Raw genomic sequence first — 23,382 nt, 5'->3', positions numbered from 1 at the left:
CTCCTATTTCTCTTTCTTTCTTGTGTTAAATAACTCCTGGGTTTTCTCCTGCTGCAGTGACTGATCAGAATAGAGATTAGCATTGCTGTTTACTCCCAAACACCCTTTGCATCAATGACAACAGTTGAGAAACATGTCGGAGACTCTGGGATCTGTGACTAAAACAAAGACTACGTTCTCCCGGGCCAAAACAAACTCCTTATTTTAGGATTTGAAGTAATGACTTTGAGGAAGGCATTTCATAACTGTTTTGCTCCTGAAGAGGAGACACAGAAACGCCCCTTAAAGCCACACAGTCATTCCTGCTCAAAGTCACCTACCACACAAATGCACATAAACACAATTTATTAAATTACAGAAGAAAACAATGATTCAAGATAAACTAAACAGGTTATTTAAAAGCTACCAGTATTTGCTTTTTCAGTTACACTGGTGGGAGTCACTCTGTCAGTCACTGTTAACTCATTTACTAACTGTTTTGTCTTTTGCTGACTCAAACCTGAAAATCTGATCAAGATTAAAACAAAAGACTGACATATCATGAGCACAATTTGGAGATTCTTGCTCAGACTGCAAGACCAGACTTCCTACTGGGCACACTATGTCATTTCAATGTGGATCATTTGGTAATATTTTGTTGAGACGTTGATCAATGAGATTACAACCTATTTTTACCCACTCAAAAAGACAGCGAAAAGTTTGTTGAATTTAAAATGTGTTATCACTATGCTTTCAACCATCTAAAATAACAACAATGTATGACTTTTGGTTAAGTTGTCACCCAAATGTCTATCCCTGCTCTTTCAACCATTTAAAAGTACAGCAAAGTTCAAATGGGAATACAATGTCAGATATTTTCTAAATGTGATTTTGGTAATGTTTTGTTAATGTGATATCATTGTGCTTCATCTAATAGCAAAACAAATGACCTGTATTGCAGTTGAGATTACATTAAAAGTACAAGGTGCAAATTATCAATGCTGTTCGAGATTCTGCGCAGATTATTAGGCAACAGCATTTGTGAAGATCTCCACAGACCTGCGATGACCTATGCATGCTATTTTGAACATATATGATTACATAATACTAAATGTATAGTTACAGTAACCTCAAAATGTGGCCATGGATGTGTTACTCATTTTAAGATTGAATGTGACATTCGTTTGTAAGATAACTTCAGGCTATTTACTGTATTATAAAAGTAATATTCAATTGTGTTTGGTTGATAATGCAACCAAATGTCAACATTTAAAGGAGATCTACCTACTGCTTGGAAAGTTCCATCTAAGCCACTTTAATCCCATTTTTGTACTTTTTGGATGAGTTGGAGACATGAATCCAACATACAGTATCAATTTTGTTAATTGTAGACAAACTGGGATTTAAGCAAGTCAGTGGCACATATGGAACTATCCAAGCAGAAGATACATCTACTTCAAATGTTGATATTTGGTTGCATTGACAACCAAACACAATTGAATATCACTAAATATCATTACATTTGAAATCAACCAGAGCTTGAAACCCTAGGTCTATTGTATTGTCTATTTTTAGTTAAATTATGGGTTGAAATTGAAACAAGAGCAAATTATATATAAGCCTAAATAGCATCATTGATGATTGATAAAGTATGGTCACATTTCATTTGCTCTGTTAAACCTACCCTTTGGAATGTCTTCCTAGCAACAGTGAATCTAATTCATTTTTAAATGGAGATCTCTCAACAATCATTCTCACAATATCACATTGGTAATAATATCATAGCTAAGCAGGGCTTGGTTAAAACCTTTGGTGGGAAACCAAGAGGTAGCTGTAGATAGATCAATTCTCCAGTTGGAGGTGCTGTCCAGCTTATAGTTTTGTTTCTGTAGTGGATATAATGTTGAAAATCTGACATTGTTTTAAATGTAATAATTCAACATATTTTATACAAGGTTGGTCTGTTGAAATTTGGTTACCATAATGACATAATCCTGTGGGTGAAATTTCACCCTCAAAACAGTTGATTACTTTTTTCAAATCCAATATATTTTCCACATCACAATACGTTGACAAATTACGTTGAAACAACATTGATTGAACCAGTTTGTGCCCAATGGGTTGCCAGAATAACAAGCAAACAAAACACAACCATGCATTGCGGAATGCTCTCATTTGGGGCATGATGGCCAAGCCAATGACTGAAAGAATTGTGTTTCTCTGATCACTCCAACATTCAGTGCTGGAGGAAGATTGTCTCTTACCAGACTCCTTCAGACAGTGATCTGTTCTAACATGTTGGCACAGGTTGAATTGGCATGCACATAGCTTATTATATTGCAGTGTGTGTGTGTGTGTGTGTGTGTGTGTGTGTGTGTGTGTGTGTGTGTGTACGCGTGTGTGTGTGTGTGCGTGTGTGTGTACGCACGCAGGCCTATTTGAGACTTACTACTGCTGATGGAAAATTCCACACATTGACATTGGAGGTAGGTAAGCCCACTCTATTCCCCTCCCTGTATGTACATCATAGGCCTGCCATAACATCATTATAGATTCTATAGTGATCGTATGGCAGGCCTATGATGTACATATTGGGAGGGGAATAGATATACTTCATATTAGCTGTATTTATCATAGATACTGCGGTTTAAAGAACAAACTGCCACACCTCCAAAGGATATAGACGTACAGGGAGGGAACTAGATGTACTTCATATTAGCTGTATTTACCATAAACACTGCAGTTTAAAGAACAAACTGCCACACCTCCAAAGGATATAGACGTACAGCTAATATTATGATTGGCAAATCATTCTAATATGAATATTCCAATAGAGCTAACCTTCAAATGTAATCCTTTTTAGAATTTCAAAAATACATAAACGGTCAATGGTCACACGCACAGTAAGAAACTCAGGCCCTGCTCTTTCACAGAACAACACAGACACATTTCAGACAGGATAGGCAGCCTGAGATATTGGGAAAGATATTGGGGGGAAAAACTATGACACAGAAAATAACACAACCAATGTCTTTCAATTGAAATATGTTAATTTTTGTGTAGTTGAAACTGTCTATCTGGGCCTGTTTGCTCACTTCTGTTTTTTTCCATAGGTTATGCACTTTCCCAACATTTAGATTACTTCTCCTTTCAGCAGACTAATTGGAACCAAAAATAGTAATACCGTTAACATAACGTAGGCCCATTTTGTCTGATTCCTCATGCCTAATGCCTATATAATGACCTCTCGCCTACTAGGTTGGCATTAAGCTCTGTTGGGCATAATAACATTCGTAAAAGGATGGGGAGATGAGAGTTGTGTCTCAAGAGAAAGCCAGGTATACAACTAGTGTACCCTTCTAGTTACTCTGACAAAGTACAGGGGAGTTCGTAGTCTTTACAAACTGATTGATTGTTTTCTGTTCCGGACAGTACAGGTAGATTAAGGCTATTGACATCAGTGGAGGCTGCTGAGGGGAGGGCTGCTCATAATAATGGCTGGAATGGCGTCAACGGAATGGTATCAACCACATGTAAACCAGGGTTTGATACCATTCCATTGACTCCATTCCAGCCCTTATTACGAGCCTTCCTCTCCTCAGCGGCCTCCACCGATTGACATAATCTACGTGTGTATTTAATGTAGGCTAGTCTTGGAAAATGTGATACAGAACTTTCAAACTGGCAAAAAAATGCCAACATAATTCTTTTGACAGAACTATGACCTAAACCACTGGTGTCAAACTCATTCCACCGAGGGTCGAGTGTCAGCAGGTTTTCATTCCTCCCCTGATCAATTAAAGTAACTAATTAGTTAGGAACTCCCTTCACCTGGTTGTTTATGTCTTAATTGGACACGAATTGAAAGGAAATAACGAAAAACAGACACCCGACCCACCATGGAATGAGTTGACTCACTCGACCCCCCTAACGAAAGAACATTGTTTATTGTCTCTTGAGCTCCACCATCACCCGTGCAGAGGAGGGATGGCAAATTAGGGTGTGGTGAGAGCAGTGGCGTGTTCAGCAGGAAGCAACGTGTTGGAACATTCAGAAAGAAATATGCTATGTAGAACGAACATGCCTCTCCAACACAGTCATGTGCATAGATGGAGCTGCAAAGGGGCGCCCTAATCTCCAAAGTGCCCGCAAGTCCTAGTCAAGGATCAGCTCTTTTCCCAATGTCAATCATGTGTTTAGGAGGCACTGAAAATAGCTTACTTACAATTTGTGATGAGTCAGCTGTTGTTGCAGAAATAAATATGCCTATAATAAAAAATGTAACATTTTTAGTAATTGCCTACGGTGGCATTTGGTATGCTGTGAATTTCAGATATGAATTATAAACGTTTTTAAGGGGGGTCATTTTGGGCACATGCTCCCCTCAAGGGTATGTGCACCGCCCTGCTCCATGTAGAATAAGGAATCACGTCGGCTCTATTCGTGGAATTTCTATCTGCAACGTTCAGGATGTTCCGCAACTGAACGTGGCCAATATACCTACCTCTACCTTGTATAACGGCGACGTGTCTGTCTGTGGTGATGGGAGGGAGATTATAAATAGCGAGTTGGTGATCAACTTTGTTGTTTTTAGCACTAACGGTAAATAGAGGCAAGGATAGAAACACCTGCGAAACTTCTTTTTTTGTGTCAACGATGAACAGAATTATTCTCAGCATTTTCGCAGTTGGCCTGTGTTTTTCAGTTGGTAAGAAACAATTGCTTGTCTCATTTAAAACAATCTTCGATATGTGTGTAATGAATTGTTTAGACTAAACGATATTCGACAATCCTTTTCATCATTCGAAGCTAACCTGTATTTTCTTGTAACAAGATACATGATAGTTTATCATATCAATAGGTTAACTTTACGGCCAATTAGGAAACGTGGATGACTTAAAAAGCCAAATTCTCATCTTTTGCCCAATTTATTGGCAAAATAACTGGTCTGATTGGTCAAAAAAAATTGTTTGCATTTGAAAGGTCGGATCCTCGTATCATAGAAAGAGCGGGAAGGGGCAAAAAATAATTGTACAAGTTTATCTGAAAAGCTCAAAATATATAACAGTATTATGAAATTGTATCTGCTGCTATTTGTCCATGTTATAATGCTAACTGAAAATGCTGTGTGTGGTGTGTGTGTGAGAGATATATTTTTTGGTCTTTATAATTGTATGGAAATTTAAAGTATAATAAAGACCTCAGATTCTTCCATAAACTGGTTACAATAAAATAATGTTCAACAGCTTTTTGAACAGTTTTAAATCATACCACTTCATTGAAGTGATAGTAATGAAGTGGCCTTTATTTGAGTCTTCAATTGCCATCAATGAAACATTTCAGATTAATATCTGAAGCTGATTTAATCAATCATATTTGTCTTAGCTAAATAGTGATTATTGTTGGCATGATGCGCTTCTAGAAATGGTAACATTGTAGCTACTGTAGCCCAAGCCCTTGTTCATGACTCTCAGTTCCATTACACTTAAGTCATTGGAGTAAGGAGTCTCATGTGGCAGTCAGTGTCGTTTATGAGGGAGGACGATTTGTTTTTCATGGGCATGACCTTATTTATATTACAACATGTTGGATGACTTATTCATATTCCTTTCACCCAGTTCAATGTAGCATCGATAGGTCTAGGCTACTACATTTTCTCGAAACCTATCATAAGGTTGCAACAACCAAGCCTATGAAAAGTTTACAACTTGTCGAGAGAAATTATTGGACAGTGATTCTTGCCTGTATCTAGTTTATCTAGGGTGTAATCCATAGTCCAACAGTTGCAAACGAGTTTCTATTGGACAAATTCAGTTTTTTAATCCCCGCTTCGTTTGTTTCTGTTGAAGAAACATTTTAACAGAATTGGCATAATGAATACACCCCTAACCACGCATAAACAGAGGTCGTTGCGATTAATCAGAATGGCCGATAAATTAGGGCCGATTTTAATACAAAAAATGTACGCCTTTATTTAACTAGGCAAGTCAGATTAAGAACATTCTTATTTTCAATGGCGGCCTAGGAACGGGGGTTAACTGCCTTGTTCAGGGGGGATTCGTTTTTGCAACCTTCGGTTACTAGTCCAACACTCTAACCACCTGCCTTACATTGCACTCCACGAGGAGCCTACATGGCAGGCTGACTACCTGTTACACGAGAGCAGCAAGAAGCCAAGGTAAGTTGCTAGCTAGCATTAAACTTATCTTATAAAAAAACGATCAATCTTAACATAATCACTAGTTAACTACACATGGTTGATGATATTACTATTTTATCTAACATGTCCTGCGTTGCATATAATCGATGCGGTGCCTGTTAATTTATCATTGAATCACAGCCTACTTCGACAAACGGGTGTTGATTTTAACAAGCGCATTTGCGAAGAAAGCACTGTCGTTGCACCAATGTACCTAACCATAAACATCAATGCCTTTCTTTAAAATCAATACACAAGTATATATTTTTAAACCTGCATATTTACTTAATATTGCCTGCTAACATGAAATTGTGTCACATCTCTAGCGTTCATTGCACGCAGAGTTAGGGTATATGCAACCGTTTGGGCCGCCTGGCTCGTTGCGAATTAATTTGCCAGAATTTTACATAATTATGACATACCATTGAAGGTTGTGCAATGTAACAGGAATATTTAGACTTAGGGATGCCACCCGTTAGATAAAATACAGAACGGTTCCGTATTTTACTGAAAGAACTTGTTTTCGAGATGATAGTTTCCGGATTGGACCATATTAATGACTTAAGGCTCGTATTTCTGTGTGTTTATTATATTATAATTAAGTCTATGATTTGATAGAGCAGTCTGACTGAGCGGTGGTAGGCACCAGCAGGCTCGTAAGCATTCATTCAAACAGCACTTTCGTGCGTTTTGCCAGCAGCCCTTCGCTGTGCTTCAAGCATTGCGCTCTTTATGACTTCAGCCCAGGTGGGTATAATTTGTGGAACGTTCCAACAGGAATCTATTCCAAAAACTTCGTAAATAACAAGGTTGCCCAAAAACAACGCATACAAAGTTGTATAGCGGCAGAATAAGATACCGGATAGGGAGTGGTCTATTTCATTGCGTTTTTCACTCATCATGTTTATTCCGAAAAATGTCTGTCCTCACTCTGGTTGCCTATGGACAAACATTAAGAATAAGCTACGTGGTTAGTTGATGCCTATTCGGCAGCTAGTTAGCTAGGTTTGTATGCGTTGCTACTTTGTATGCGTTGTTGGTTGGCAACCTTTTACTTTGTTTTTTGGGACAGATTCCTGTTGGAACGTTCCACAAATTATACCCACCCCTTCAAGCCTATCAACTCCCAAGATTAGGCTGGCGTAACCGATGTGAAATGGCTAGGTAGTTAGCGGGTGCACGCTAATAGCGTTTCAAACGTCACTCGCTCTGAGACTTGGAGTAGTTGTTCCCCTTGCTCTATATGGGTAACGCTGCTTCGAGGGTGGCTGTTGTCGATGTGTTCCTGGTTCGAGCCCAGGTAGGAGCGAGGAGAGGGACGGAAGCTATACTGTTACACTGGCAATACTAAAGTGCCTATAAGAACATCCAATAGTCAAAGGTATATGAAATACAAATCGTATAGAGAGAAATAGTCCTATAATAACTACAACCTAAAACTTCTTACCTGGGAATATTGAAGACTCATGTTAAAAGGAACCACCAGCTTTCATATGTTGCCATGTTCTGAGCAAGGCACTTAAACGTTAGCTTTCTTACATGGCACATATTGCACTTCTACTTTCTTCTCCAACACTTTGTTTTGCGTTATTTAAACCAAATTGAACATGTTTCATTATTTTTTTTTAGGCTAAATTGATTTTATTGATGTATTAAGTTAAAATAAGTGTTCATTCAGTATTGTTGTAATTGTCATTATTACAAAGATTTATTCCATTTAAATCGGCCGATTAATCGGTATCGGGTTTTTTGGTCCTCCAATAATCGGTATGGGTATCGGTGTTGAAAAATCATAATCAGTCGACCTCTAATAAACACAGTTCACTTTGATAGTAGTCATTGTAGTCTCAATTCACTCTACTCTCACCTTCCCCCTTCGTTTGTGGACTTCAATGAACAACACATCAACTGTATGTGACCTAGCAAAAAACCTTTCCAAGCTAAACCATGTCATAACTGCTACACACAGCCTACATCATTGTCCCCTTATTAGCTAAAGTAATGTCCTAGTCAACATGTCCTAGTCAACATTAATTTGAACTAATGCATTAGTAAACCCGCTACAATCATGCAGTAATGTGCCTTTGTAGTCAGTAAGCAGTTAGCAAATGACATACCCAAATCTAACTGCCTGTAGCTCAGAACCTGAAGCAAAAATATGCACATTCTTGATACCATTTGAAAGGAAACACTTTGAAGTTTGTGTAAATGTGAATTTCATGTAGGAGAATATAACCCATTAGGATCTGGTAAAGACAATACAAAGGAAAAAACATGTTTTTTATTTTTTTATTATTCCAGGTTAGGTGCAATTTCATTTTTTTTGCCACAAGATAGGAGCAGTGTATGTGCAAAGTTTTAGATTGAACCATTGCATTTCTGTTCAATGTTGTATCAAGTCTGCCCAAACATAATTGATACATTTTCAATTTCATAACTGTGCGCACTCTTCAAACAATAGCATGGTATTCTTTCACTGTATTAGCTACTGTAAATTGGACCGTGCAGTTAGATTAAGACGATTTTAAGCTTTCTGCCCATATCAGATATGTCTGGGAAATGTTCTTGTTACTTACAACCGCAGGGGGACAACTAGCTAGCTGCATTTGCTAGCTAAGTGGAACTTTGTTCATTTAAAAATAATTTTTTTTTATTGAAACTGTTGTCTTTCTGAGTCAACTACTCAACACATTTTATGCACTGCAGTGATAGCTAGCTGTAGTGGACAACATGTCAGTTCATGCTGCAAGAGCTCTGATAAATTGGAGTACGTCCTCCAGAAGTTGTCATAATTGCTGTATAAGTCTATGGAAGAGGGTGAGAACCAAGAGCTTCCTAGGTTTTGTATTGAAGTCAATGTACCAAGAGGAGGACGGAAGCTAGCTGACCTCCGGCTACACCATTGTGCTACCCTACAACAGCATGCTGTTGAGGCTGCTGTAGACCATTGGAAAAGAGTTTTAATCAATTTGGTGACGTGAATATATTTTGTATAGTTTTGAGTTATCCTTTAGATGCGTTTAACAATTATGAAATTCAGTGAGGATGGTCCTCCACTGTTCTGCACAGAAGAGTAGTTAAAGAAGCGGCTGCCTTTTAATAAACAATGAATACCTTTGAAAACAGCCTGTGGCATCTGATTCAATTATTTTTGTGTTAAAATTGACTACAAAGTGTAAATGGGATAACTTTGGTTAAAGTCAATCTTGTCTAAAACAGTTTGGAACACCCATCACACCAGGTAAATTAAGGTTTGGTTTTGATTTGTTTATGTCCATTTGCCCACTAACATGGTTGATTTTCTCTTCATCCATTAACATAGTGAGACAGACTTGCAGCTCTGTTTACATAACACACTGCACACATTTTGTAACTTGAGAAATGCTGCACCAAACACCTCAGTTAGATGTGAAATTGTGCCAATAAACATCCTTGGTCAAAACTACAATTAGATTGTTTATCTTCAATTCATTCTTGTGATTTTGAAGAAGTGAAATAGCTTTCCTACAGTGTCTCAAGGGGGGCAAACATCAATAACCAAAAAAGATATTGGTCAGGAAGACTGAAATCCATTTTTTCTAATGAGCAACAGAACTCATGTGCCAATCGGTCTGTTCATTGGCTCTTACGAGCCCCAACGCTTGGTCTGAACATTAATACGCATGACTTGTAGTTTGATATTGAAAGCATAAGAACCTTTCAAATTAGCAATAAATAATTTTCAAAAACAAAACGTTAAATTGATTCACACCTTTTTTTTTTAATAGGGTAAGTGTTCCCACACTGCCATATCTCCATGTTACAGTGCGTGTTTACAGAAGACTGAGGGACCACCTGTACTAATGAGCTATCTAGCATGTTTCAGAACACCTGTGTGTAAAGGATGAAGGCTGACAGAAAAATGTTGTCACTGAAAAATACTGTTGGCAGCAACTGTTAGAACTGGTTAAAACTGTGTACAGTAAGTGTGTTTTGCATTTGTGAAATTATTTGGATGTGATATGAAAGTAAAGGGCTTTGTTTCTTGAACCTTATTGCAATTGAGAATCAATTCGGGTTTAAATTGAGTTTTTGGCTGCCAGAGCCAGTCTACTTCTGAAAATAACATAAGGTCCTTGGATCTTAAGGAGTAACGGTACCGAGTACATCTTGGGCTTGTAAACCTGGGCTGACTTAAACCTTATTGACTGTATAGGACCATATGGTCAGCAGATATCAATGCTTTATAAAAGAATGTCACTTATTTATGGTTAAATGGATAGTTAATCCAAATTACAGAATAAAATTGGTTTCCTTAAACTGTAAACAGTCTATGGACAAGGTATGACAGCAATCCAGGCTTTGGGTTTCTTGACCTGGCCACTTTCAAATGCTAACTTTTTTTGAAATGTATTTTTTTCATTTCCAAAACACCCTAAAGTATCTGTGTACCACAATGAAGCTCGGCTACTTATAGATTTGGATATTTAGTGGAAATGCTAATAGCGGTACCACTGACTTGCATTGGATTTGTGCTAAAATGTTTGACAGTGGCCAGATCGGTAGGCCTATACTGCAAAGCAGGATCGATGAGTGAGTTCGCCAGCTAAACTTGATAAACAACTTTATTTTCTGATTTTAATGACGAAAGCTGAATGTTTAAAGTCAATTAGATCATTCCAATTTCAAGCCGGTCTTGAAAAAAAAGTTAGCTGGCTTACCCATTGATCCTACTATGTAGTAATTGGTATTTTATTAGGGATCCCGATTAGCTGCTCCCAAGGCAGCAGCTACTCTTCCTGGGATCCAAACACACCAAGACACTTATTACACACAACAAAGGATATAAACAGTACATAACTGTCACACCTCCACAACAATATTAGTGTATGTGTGCTATGGCCCGTATGCGTGTCTCAGTCCCCACAGTTTCATAAAGTGTGGAGAAAGAAAATATAATAATCTGATTCTACTGGTTGCATCAGTTACCTGATGTGGAATAGAGTTACATGGCTCTATGTAATACTGTGCCTCATATAGTCTGTTCTGGACTTGTGGATTGTTGAAGAGACCTCTGGCATGTCTTGTGGGGTAAGTATGGGTGTCCCAGCTGTGTGCTTGTAGTTTAAACAGACAGTTCGGTACATTCAGCTTGTCAACATTTCTAACAAAAACAAGCCGTGATGAAGTTAATCTCTCCTCCACTTTGAGCCATGAGCTTGACATGCATATCATTAATGCTAGCTCTCCGTGTACATTTTAAGGGGCCAGCCGCACTGCCCTCTTCTGAGCCAGTTGCAATTTTTCAAAGTCCCTCTTTGTGGCACCTGACCACATGACAGTAGTCCAGGTGTGACAAAACCAGGGCTTGTAGGACCTGCCTTGTTGACCATGTTGTCAAGAAGGCAGTGCTTTATGGACAGACTTCTCCCCATCTTAGCTACTGTTGTATCATGTTTTGACCATGTTAGTTTACAATCCAGGGTTAATCCAAGTAGTTTAATCTCAACTTGCTCAATTGCCACATTATGAATTACAATATTTAGTTGTAATTCATAATACAATGCTTTAAGTTTAATATTTAGGACTAATGTATTCCTTGCCACCCACTCTAAAATTAAATGTTGCAGTGACTTAAGTCGCTGTAGTAGCTGACGTATAGTGTGTTTTTATTTAGCCTTTAACTAGGCAAGTCAGTTAGGAACAAATTCTTATTTACAATGACGCCAGAAGGCTGCCTACGGGGGCTGGGACTAAAAATTATACCCTACCATTAAAGTTTGGGGTCACTTCGAAATTTCATTGTTTTTGGAAAATGTTTTAATTGTTCATTTAAAATAACATAATTGATCATAAATAGTGTAGACGTTGTAAATGACTATCGTAGCTGGAAACAACATTTTTTTTTTTATAGAATATCTAGAGGCCCATTATCAGCAACCATCACTCCTGTGTTCCAATGGCACATTGTGTTAGCTAATCCAAGTTTATCATTTTAAAAGGCCAATTGATCATTAGAAAAACCTTATGCCATTGTTAGCACAGCTGAAAACTGTTGTACTGATGAGAGCTGGCCTTTGACTGAGTATCTGGAGCATCAGCATTTGTGGGTTCGATGACAGGATCAAATATCCAGAAACAAAACTTTCTTCTGAAACTCGTCAGTCTATTCTTGTTCTGAGAAACGAAGGCTATTCCATGCGAGAAATTGCCAAGAAACTGAAGATCTCTTACAACTCCGTACTACTCCCTTCACAGAAGTGGCTCTTACCAGAATAGCAAGAGTGGGAGGCCCCGGTTTCACAACTGAGCAAGAGGATAAGTACATTAGTGTCTAGTTTGAGTAACAGACGCCTCACAAGTCATCAACTGGCAGCTTCATTAAATAGTACCCGCAAAACAACAGTCTCAACGTCAACAGTGAAGAGGTGACTCCGGGATACTGGCCTTCTAGGCAGAGTTGCAAACTAAAAGCCGTATCTCAGACTGGCCAATAGAGATTAAGATGGGCAAAATAACAGACAGAGGAACTCTGCCTAGAAGGAATAGACTGAGTTTCAGAAGAAAGTACCTTGTTTCTGGCCATTTTGAGCCTGTAATAGAACCCACAAATGCTGATGCTCCAGATACTAAATAATCTAAAGGCTAGATTTATTGCTTCTTTAATCAAAACAAGTTTTCAGTTGTGCTAACATAATTGCAAAAGGGTTTTCTAATGATAAATTAGCCTTCTAAAATGATAAACTTGGATTAGCTAACATGACATGCCATTGGAACACAGGAGTGATGGTTGCTGATAATGGGCCTCTGTACACCTATATAGAAATTCCATAAAGAAATCTGCCATTTCCAGCTACAACAGTCATTTACAACATTAACAATGTCTACACTATTTCTGATCAAGCGATGTTATTTTAACCTGTTAGGGCTAGGGGCAGTATTTGCATGGCCGGATAAAAAACGTACCCGATTTAATCTGGTTACTACTCCTACCCAGTTACGAGAATATGCATATAATTATTGGCTTTGGATAGAAAACACCCTAAAGTTTCTAAAACTGTTTGAATGGTGTCTGTGTATAACAGAACTCATATGGCAGGCAAAAACCTGAGAAGATTCTGAACAGGAAGTGGCCTGTCTGACAAGATCTTGTTTTTCTTGTCTCTGTTTATTGGAGACTGAGGATCTTTGCTGTAACGTGACACTTCCTACGGCTCCCATAGGCTCTCAGAGCCCGGGAAAAAGCTGAATGATGTCATTCTAGCCCCAGGCTGAAACACATTTGCGCTTTTGGCAAGTGGCCGATAAGAGAATAATGGGCTTAGGCGCGTGCACGAGTCGATCCTGTGCTTTATTTTCTTTCGTCTATTTACCTAAACGCAGATTACCGGTCGGAATATTATCGCTTTTTTACGAGAAAAATGGCATAAAAATTGATTTTAAACAGCGGTTGACATGCTTCGAAGTACGGTAATGGAATATTTAGATTTTTTTTGTCACGAAATGCGCCGTGCTCGTAACCCTTATTTACCATTCGGATAGTGTCTTGAACGCACGAACAAAACACCGCTGTTTGAACATAACTATGGATTATTTGGGACCAAACCAACATTTGTTATTGAAGTAGAAGTCCTGGGAGTGCATTCTGACGAAGAACACCAAAGGTAATCAAACTTTTCTAATAGTAAATCGGAGTTTGGTGAAGGCTAAACTTGCTGGGTGTTTAAATAGCTAGCCCTGTGATGCCGGGCTATCTACTTAGAATATTGCAAAATGTGCTTTCACCAAAAAGCTATTTTAAAATCGGACATATCGAGTGTATAGAGGAGTTCTGTATCTATAATTCTTAAAATAATTATGCTTTTTGTGAACGTTTATCGTGAGTAATTTAGTAAATTCGCCGGAAGTTTGCGGGGGGTATGCTAGTTCTAAACGTCACATGCTAATGTAAAAAGCTGGTTTTTGATATAAATATGAACTTGATTGAACAAAACATGCATGTATTGTATAACATAATGTCCTAGGGTTGTCATCTGGTGAAGATCATCAAAGGTTAGTGCTGCATTTAGCTGTCTTCTGGGTTTTTGTGACATATGCTAGCTTGAAAAATGGGTGTCTGATTATTTCTGGCTGGGTACTCTGCTGACATAATCTAATGTTTTGCTGTCGTTGTAAAGCCTTTTTGAAATTGGACAGTGTGGTTAGATTAACGAGAGTCTTGTCTTTAAAATGCTGTAAAATAGTCATATGTTTGAGAAATTGAAGTAATAGCATTTCTAAGGTATTTGAATAACGCGCCACAGGATTCCACTGGCTGTTACGTAGGTGGGACGATTTGCTGCCACCTACCCTAGAGAGGTTAATAGACAAAAGCTTTTTTCACAAACAAGAACATATAAGTGACACCAAACTTTGTGTAGGACAAAACTCACCACAAGGGACAACACTACATAAAGAGACCTAAGACAACATAGCATGGCAGCAACACGTGGTAGCAGCACAAAACATGGTACAAACATTGTGCACAGACAACAGCACAAATGGCAAGAAGGTTGAGTCATTGTAAAGTAAGGGGCCTAAACAGCTGCTCTGGGGAATTCCTGATTCTACCAGGATTATGTTGGAGGCTTCCATTAAAGAACACCCTCTGTCTTCTTTTTAGACAGGTAACTCTATCCACAATATAGCAGGGGGTGTAAAGCTATAACAAGATTTTCCAGCAGCAGACTATGATCGATAATGTCAAAAGTCACACAAAACCGCTCCCACATTCGTTTTATAATTTTCTCAGGGAATGAGTCATTTGTGTAAGTGCTGTGCTTGTTCAATGTCCTTCCCTATAAGCGTGATGAGTATGTACATTTATTTGCAGTAAAATAGTGTATCTGGTCAAACACAATTTTTTTCTAAAGGTTGATAACAATATTGGTCGGCTATTTGAGCCAGTAAAGGGGGCTTTACTATTCTTGGGTAGCGGGAATTCGTTTACTTCTCTCCAGGCCTGAAGGGGCACACACTTTCTAGTAGACTTAGCTTGAAGATATGGCAAATAGGAGTGGCAATATTGTCCGCTATTATCCTCAATCATTTTCCATCTGTTATCAGACCTTGGTGGCTTGTAGTATATCCTAATCTTACTACATTTGCACACACTGTACATAGATTTTGTATTGCGTTATTGACTACGTTTGTTTATCCCATGTGTAACTCTCGTTTTTGTCACTTTGCTTTATTTTGGCCAGGTTGCAGTTGTAAATGAGAACTTGTTCTCAACTGGCCTACCTGGTTAAATAAAGGTGAAATAAAATACAATTTAAAAATTCCTCCGGTAAAGAATAACATGTATTGCTAACAGGCTAAGGAAACTTCATAATTTGGGTGAACTATACCTTTAATTTCCCATGACACTCCCTTATTCCTAACCTGGTGGCTCTTGTACATTTTATTTTAGGTGAATTCATTCCACCCTATTTGATGTTTACGGTTGGTATGTGTGGTTTGTCAAACCCTTAGGCACAGATATTATATTAGACACGCCTAGATTGCACGTCAGAACCTGTCCACTTTATGCATCTGATTTTTAAAGGCTTGCTGTTTTTATGTATGACCCATAGTTTTAAATACCTTAGTTCGGCTAAGAAAGCCTTTGTCCCATCTCAGGTTTCAAACCACACCCTTACTATATGATTTTCTGCAATCATCTACCTCGACGGAGTTCTTCCTGAATTGTGAATAAGTAAGAATCAAAATGACAATTTCTGGCCTCATTTCTAACTTTTACCAAATATTTTCAGAACATGATTTCATACATTTGCATAGGTTCCCCTAAAGTTTTTTGTCGGCGAAACGAAGACCGTATGAGAATGTTGCTGGCTTACTCTTTTGGCTCGGTGTTGTTCAGTGTAATACTCTTTGGTGTATTCACTAGGAACCAAATAGGAGGGGCCTACCTGAATTTGTGCAATAAACTAGTTTTGCAAATTGATACCTTTATCTGAATCCCACAGTTCTTACCTTTCTAACAGTACTAAGGATGTGTTTGTAGGACTTTTGTAAAACTGAAATGTACTTTGAGGGCAGTATACAATATGTATAGTTTAGAAAATGCCACCAGATGGCGTCAGAGTTTGAGGTTAAACCTTTCAGGGACATGGAGTAGAACGAGTGTGCATTGCTGACGCCAAGGTAACATTATATTTGACAACTGCATTGTCACAGGAATTATGGTACACTATATATATACACACAAGTACGTGGACACCCCTTCAAACTAGTGGATTTGGCTATTTTAGCCACACCATTGCAGACAGGTGTATAAAATCAAGCACACAGCCACACAATCTCCATAGACAAACATTGGCAGTAGAATGGCCTTACTGAAGAGCTCAGTGACTTTCAACGTGGCACCGCCGTAGGATGCCATCTTAAACTAAAGTTTGGTGGCGGAGGAATAATGGTCTGGGGCTGTTTATGGTTTGGGCTAGGCCCCTAAGTTCCAGTGAATGGAATTTATTAACGCTACAATGTCATTCTTGACGATTCTGTGCTTCCAACTTTGGCAACAGTTCAGGGAAGGCCCTTTCCTGTTTCAGCATAACAATGCCCCCGTGCACAAAGCAAGGTCCATACAGAAATGTTGATCGGTGTGGAATTACTTGACTGGCCTGCAGAGCCCTGACCCCAACCCCATCGAACACCTTTGGGATGAATTTGAAAGCCAAATGCAAGCAAGGCCTAATCACCCAACATCAGTGCTCGACCTCACTAATGCTCTTGTGGCTGAATGGAAGCAAGTCCCCACAGCAATGTTCCAACATTTAGTGGAAAGCCTTTCCTGAAGAGTGGACGCTGTTATAGCGGCAGAGGGGGACCAACTCCATATTAATGCCCCTTATTTTGGAGTGATATGTTTGACGAGCAGGTGTCAACTATGAAAATGAAGAGTCGCGCACACCATATATAAACTCCCAGTAATTTATTGGGTATTTACATACTTTTGGTAATGTAGTGTTTTTGTCAAAAATAACCCTTTTTTAAAAAAAAAAAACGTTTAGGGGAAACAAATAAATTGGGAAAGGCAAACAATACTAAATACTTTGGCTTTTGCTCGGCTCGATTTTCCCTTTTAGTGTGAATGGACCATTTTCCTCTCCTGCTAAGCATTCAATATGTAACATACTTTTGGGTGTCAGGGATCATGTATGGAATAAAAAGTAAATTTTCTTTAGGATTGTAGTAAAGTAAGTTTTCAAATATAAACTCCTTACAGAACATAAATGACACCTGACAAAATACAAAAACATAAGTAGGGCTGAGGACTGTACAAGGGACTATACAACTGATTCATGTCTGTTTTTGTTGGCTTGGTGGTTCTAATGGAATCCATGCAATACTGTATAGGCTCACCAGGAGTTTTCTTTCGGGTGGGGGAATTTAAGATGCTTGAATTTTGCTACAGGCTAATAAAACTCCCCATGACGACTATTTCGTGACATAGTGATCTTGTATTTATCAGTCTGCCTTACACTTTGTCCATGTAATAATAATTCTCCTTATGTGGTATAACACAAACCATATTGTTTATACTATATGTTTAGGACATACATTAAGTCCAGTCTGCCTTAAAGCATAACCTTTTGACAGTCATAGGCCCCATTGTTGGAATTTTTTTGGGGGGTGGGTTGTATGAGCAACTGTTTATTCATACTCAGTGGTCACTGTCCTCTTAAAAGGCGACAATGAGAGATGGTGGAAACAATTAAGAGGTTGCTTGTGTGGTGAACATTCCTCCTAATCACCATGACGACAAATATAGAATCAGACAATGACCGTTATGGTGCCTCAGTCCTTTCCAATATGACTCATCACGTCTTCCCATGCTCTTGCGTGCCCGAACAAGGCTTTTGCGCTCATCCTTAATGACCTGTTGTGGCAGGAATGCAGCCAACTGTGTAAGCCTAGTGGCAGTTCTGTTTGCGCAAACCGACTGTCACCTGTTTGTGTGAGGCGGTGACGGATTGGTGGGGCGATGGGAGAGACTGGGCAACGGGTTGGACTGGATTTGTGAACAGGGTAATGTCAAGGCGCGGCCCCAAGACTGACAGAAAAACATGCATCATGTACGTTATGTAGGCCCGTACGTTACTATGCACAGTATGGCAAACTTGTTTGGTGTGCTTCCAGGAGCTGAGCCTGTAAGTTGTTGTACGTACTGTAGTGGTAGGGGAATTAGCATTCTCATTGAGGACAATTGATTGTTTTCACTCATGGGGACTAAGCTTGATTTGTGTCTGGGGAAACCGTCTCTTAGGCTGAGTTTACACAGGCAGTCCAACTCTGCTCTTTAGAACAATTGTCAAAAGAGCTGCTCTGATTGGTCAGAAGACCAATAAGTGGAAAAATATCAGAATTTGGCTGCTTTTGTAAATGCAGCCTCTGCATTGAGTGGGAAGGTTTTTGACAAGTGGAAGTTTACTTGTGCGCTTACATCTGTCCTGTCTGCGTTCTCTGGGTATTGCCTCAAGGATGTCCTTGTCGGAAAGACACCTTATTTCATATTTGAACCTAAAGAATGGAATTTAAACAATAATTGAATGATCAGATCACATGGAAACAAGATGTTTTGATACACTGAGTGGCTTTAATAAAGTTGGATAAAAGCTGAATCAATGTCTGTAAGGTCACAATGATACTTTGTCATGTAGTGTATTTAAAACTGTGGACACCTGCTTGTCGAACATCTCATTCCAAAACCATGGGCATAAATATGGAGTTGAAACAGGAAAGGGACTTCCCCAAACTGTTGCCACAAAGTTGGAAGCACAGACTCGTCTAGCATGTCATTGTATACTGTAGCATTAAGATTTCCCTTCACTGGAACTAAGGGTCCAAGCCCGAACAATGAAAAGCATCCCCAGATCATTATTCCTCCTCCCACCAAACTTTAGTTGGCACTATGCATTGGGGCAGATGGTTCTCCTGGTAGCCCCAAACCCAGATTTGTCTATCGGCCTGCCAGATAGTGAAGCGTGATTCATCTCTCCAGAGAACGCGATTCCACTCCTCCAGAGTCCAATGGCGCCAAGCTTTACATCACTCCAACTGACGCTTGGCATTGCGCATGGTGATCTTCAGGTTTGTGTGTGGCTGCTCGGCCATGGAAACCAATTTCATGAAGCTCCCGACTAACAGTTCTTGTGCTGACGTTGCTTCGAGGCAATTTGGAACTCAGTGAGTGTTGAAACCGAGGACAGACTATTTTTACGTGCTTCAGCACTTGGGGTTCCCATTCTGTGAGCTTATGTGGTCTACCACTTTGCGGCTGAGATGTTATTGCCCCTAGATGTTTCCACTTCTTAATAACAGCACTTACATTTGACAGGGGCAGCTGTAGCAGGGCAGAAATATGACGAACTGACTTGTTAAGGTGGCATCCTATGACAGTGCTACATTAAGTCACTGGGCTCTTCAGTAAGGCCATTCTACTGCCAATGTTTGTCTATGGAGATTGCATGGCTGTGTGCTCGCTTTTATACACCTGTCAGCAATGGGTGTGGATGAAATGGCCAAATCCACTAATTTGAAGGTGTACACGTACTTTGTGTGGAACATGACACCCAAGCAGTTGAGTCATTTGGTTGGATTGTGGGGATCCACTCACATTCAAAGGAAGTTTGGTGGGGTTTTTTAAATGAGGAGTGGCACTTTCTTTGTAACCCGAGTCTGAACTCATCTGCGATTGGGTGTGACCGAAACCAGTGTTTGGGAGGGGAAGGAGGGAGGGCAGGCTTCTGCATGGTGCTTTTACAACCTTTCTAAGTAACCCAATGTTCCTTGGCTCAATCAAAAATTGCTTCAATTATTTGTTTTGTCCACCAGACATTGATAATTGAAGGCCACACCATGTTTTCCCACTTTCATGGAAAGGCATACATTTTGTAGGTGACGTGCACACACTGGCATATACGTACGCTGTTTTGTTTACTGGCCCAGTCATGGGATGAGTTTGTCACACACGACTTGGACAGGTTTTGAACTCCTAAGGTACTGCGTGTGTGTGTGTGTGTCTGGGAGGGTTATTTGAATAAGTCAATTTGCTCAGGGACTTACAACTAATTGGTTGAATTTATGGTTGTTGCGGTCATTCAGCATCAGCCTTTGTTTTGAGTAGTGAACAAATATTCAAACAACCATGCCCTTCTATGACTAACCATAATGGTACCTACGCAGGTTGGGCCCTTCCTCCACTGAAGTGAACAAAACCGGGGAGAGTCAACGGCTGAACCGTTGCGTTTGGCCCATCCAATGTTAAGAGACTGTCTCAATGATGTAGGATTGCATCAACACGCATTAGGTCGAGGGGGTGATCTACAAGAATGTTTACTTGAGCATGGTAATTTATTGCTTAGTTTTTATTTATTTTGCTTTCTCATCCCAGGCCAGGCTCTGCAGTGCTACAAATGTGATCTCTGCATCTGGAACGTCTTCCAGACCAATGTCACCTGCAATGCCGAGGAGCAATGTTTCAGCGGTGTCGGAAAAGCAGGTAAGGACTGGCTGACACGGGTCATAGGTGTCTTACATTAATCATTTAGCAGACGCTCTTATCCAGTGCGACTTAGTGCGTTCAATTCCGGTAGATAAACAACCATATAGCAGTCATTGCAAGTACGAACTTTCCTCAATAAGCAGCTTACAGTATCAGCAAAATTGGTAAAAGACAAGTGAGTTTGTGCTACAAAGACCAGTACAACAGTAAGGTTTATTTATTTAAGTCTGTTTTTACACCTTTTTAAAGCACCTCTGTCCTCTTCAGAAGCCAACAAGGAAGGAAGACAACCTGCTACCATCCCTTTGGAGATGCTAAAATTTCACTTGTCAGAATTCTGCCTTGGGGCAAAAAGCTTATGGAAAACCACTTACGATTCCTAGTTTGTTGGTTTACGTGCGGCTTGGCCCGACGATGCCCAAGTAAATAAGTTGAGGCACCACATTATTTCTGTCTTTTCATCCACAGCTAAGTTTTTGGAAATCAAGACAAAAGGCTGCCTGAATAGGAACGACTGCAACAAGGTGACTCAAACCACGTTCCCTTCCATTTCCAACACCACAGTCTACAGCGTAAACAAGACCTGCTGTAGCTCTGACCTGTGTAACGCTGCCCCGGGTCTGCCCCGAATGAGCATCCTGCACCTGGCCCTCGCCACCACCTTCATGACCAAAGTCCTAGTGTAAGGGGGGGAAGCCCTCTGGTCTACATGCATACATATACAGAGGTTGATACGCATGTAGGTTGACGGTTCACACACACACCAACATTAGCAGCAATCTGTCCATGTATAGAAGTCCTGCATTATCTTATATCATTTAGGCCAAGGAGGAAACATGTTAGTGTATCATACCATCTAAACTTCAATTATTTCTACAAAAAAAAAAATGTTTTTGTCCTTGATGCCTCTGGAAATCTCTCAATTTGTTTTATTGCTCACTTGGAAATGCAGTCAGATTAGCTTTTCCCTGACCCTCATTCCGTTGCACTTACACACCACGGGAAAACATTCAATTAAATGGAATGCTCATACAATAGGCAAGTTTAAATCAACTTAATTGAGCAGATGTCTTCTGGCACTTTAGTAGGATGAAGCGCTTCAGTCATTATACTGTAACCAATGAATGTGTATACTGACAAGATGTATTCATCTTCAATAGGGAGCTCTGCTAACAATCTTTACCATCTTTGGTGTTGGTTATACCTGCTTGTACATTAGGTGTCATGGGTGATGGACTGCATGTATAACCATTCAGTGATGTCCCAATTGCCATGCTCTATTAAACAGTATATCTTAGGACACCACAGGCCATCAGCTTGAAAAAGGCCAATGTATACATTTCAAGGGTTAAGTATATGCCATTTCAGTCAATGTTAATTTCAGATGAATGCTAATTTCAAACCACTATTTCAATTTGATGTTAACTGTTTAATGAGACGATTATCCAGCCATTTGGTGTTGGAGCTCCACTGATCACCCAAATTCTAATTTAATAATGAAATTGCTCTATGACCATGTTTCCCCCATTCATGATGACCAAAAGAGGGCTAAACTAGTGTCTGTCCCTAGAAAGGGCAAGCAATGTGGTTCATCTTGTTTTGACCGGGAATTGTATTTTTGGCCACCCTGCATATTCCTTTTTGCCTAAAGTAATGCTTGTATTTGTATGCCAATATTACACTGTAGAGAATTAAATCAAGCTTTTTAAATGCTATTTTTATTAATAGGATTATTTTCTAGGTTCATTGGAAGTTTGTCAAACTTACTTCCTTGTTTGGGAAGAACTGTACTAATCTGATGTTTGCCATGTACTAACTGTAAATGGCTTGACTTATTAGGTAAATATGAAACATTTTATTTTTGAAAAACTATTTTAAACTGAATGTGTATACTGTATGTGATTGCTGGGTGACCGTGCAAAATAAAATTAATTAAAGCTTCTACAAAATCCCTTACCACTATCGGCGTCATGACCTTTTTCCACCCCCAAACAAACCAGTCCTCAAGTTTGTGGCTTAGCTGGACATACAGGTTTTCCTCTCCCCGGCGCCCGCTCAACCCAGTTAAAAAGCTGGTGAAAATTGTCAAATTAGACATCTTTTTCTATAACATGCCTGTGTTTCGTCAAGTACAAGTAGCATTTAGTGACGAATGGGTCAGCTATTCGTTCATCCGCAACCGTCCATCTGAGGGACCCCACAAATAGGGCGATAGAAAATGCCCTTCTTTTTTTTAAAACCTAATTCAGACAAGGGCCTGTGCTTAAGTGTTTCTATTTTATTCCAGGTTAACATGTAATTTATCCCAGGCTTCCCAAGACTGTCAATAGATTGGTTAAGAAAATGACATGTTAAACAACCGAAAAACCTTAGCGAGTCTTTTTTTCTTACATGGTTGGACTGGTATTTTTTTTTTTCACAGGGAGCTTGTCCTCTGCATTAGGAACCTCCTTCGGTGAGGTTTAACGGCGGTTGGCATCCAATATTAATGGTGCATTTCTGGCCACCAATGAATTGTACTGGAGTATAAATGTTTTAAACTTTGATACTGTTAAAGGAATTTTATATCTTTGATGATAATAATCAAGAATCAATTCGCCTTGACTAATGCCCAAGGTTTGTAAGACAATGGGTTAAAATAATTAGGCAAGGACTCAGCTTTCTGCAAAAGGTATCT

The 23,382-nt window shown here is 39.4% G+C and overlaps 1 protein-coding gene across 1 annotated transcript; it reads left to right on the top strand.

Annotated features, from left to right (window-relative positions):
- The first annotated feature begins 4,536 nt into the window (after positions 1-4,536).
- LOC115173327 (sperm acrosome membrane-associated protein 4) lies at positions 4,537-22,664 on the top strand. The gene is made up of 3 exons (XM_029731316.1): positions 4,537-4,687; positions 20,595-20,702; positions 21,174-22,664. The coding sequence occupies exons 1-3, from the start codon at positions 4,636-4,638 to the stop codon at positions 21,389-21,391; spliced, it is 378 nt and encodes a 125-aa protein (XP_029587176.1). The 5' UTR covers positions 4,537-4,635; the 3' UTR covers positions 21,392-22,664.
- Positions 22,665-23,382: the final 718 nt, after the last annotated feature.

This window comes from Salmo trutta, chromosome 34 (genome assembly GCF_901001165.1).
Source record: "Salmo trutta chromosome 34, fSalTru1.1, whole genome shotgun sequence".
Classification (NCBI taxonomy): domain Eukaryota; kingdom Metazoa; phylum Chordata; class Actinopteri; order Salmoniformes; family Salmonidae; genus Salmo; species Salmo trutta.
Note: the sequence above shows the minus strand (reverse complement) of the source record. Positions and strands in the feature narration are given on the sequence as shown.

Excerpts from the sequence above, each read along its gene's own strand:
- LOC115173327 (XM_029731316.1), top strand. The coding sequence starts at position 4,636 with ATGAACAGAATTATTCTCAGCATTTTCGCAGTTGGCCTGTGTTTTTCA. Across the intron at positions 4,688-20,594 it reads TGGCCTGTGTTTTTCAGTTG|GCCAGGCTCTGCAGTGCTAC; the intron begins GTAAGAAACAAT and ends TTCTCATCCCAG. Across the intron at positions 20,703-21,173 it reads CAGCGGTGTCGGAAAAGCAG|CTAAGTTTTTGGAAATCAAG; the intron begins GTAAGGACTGGC and ends TTTCATCCACAG.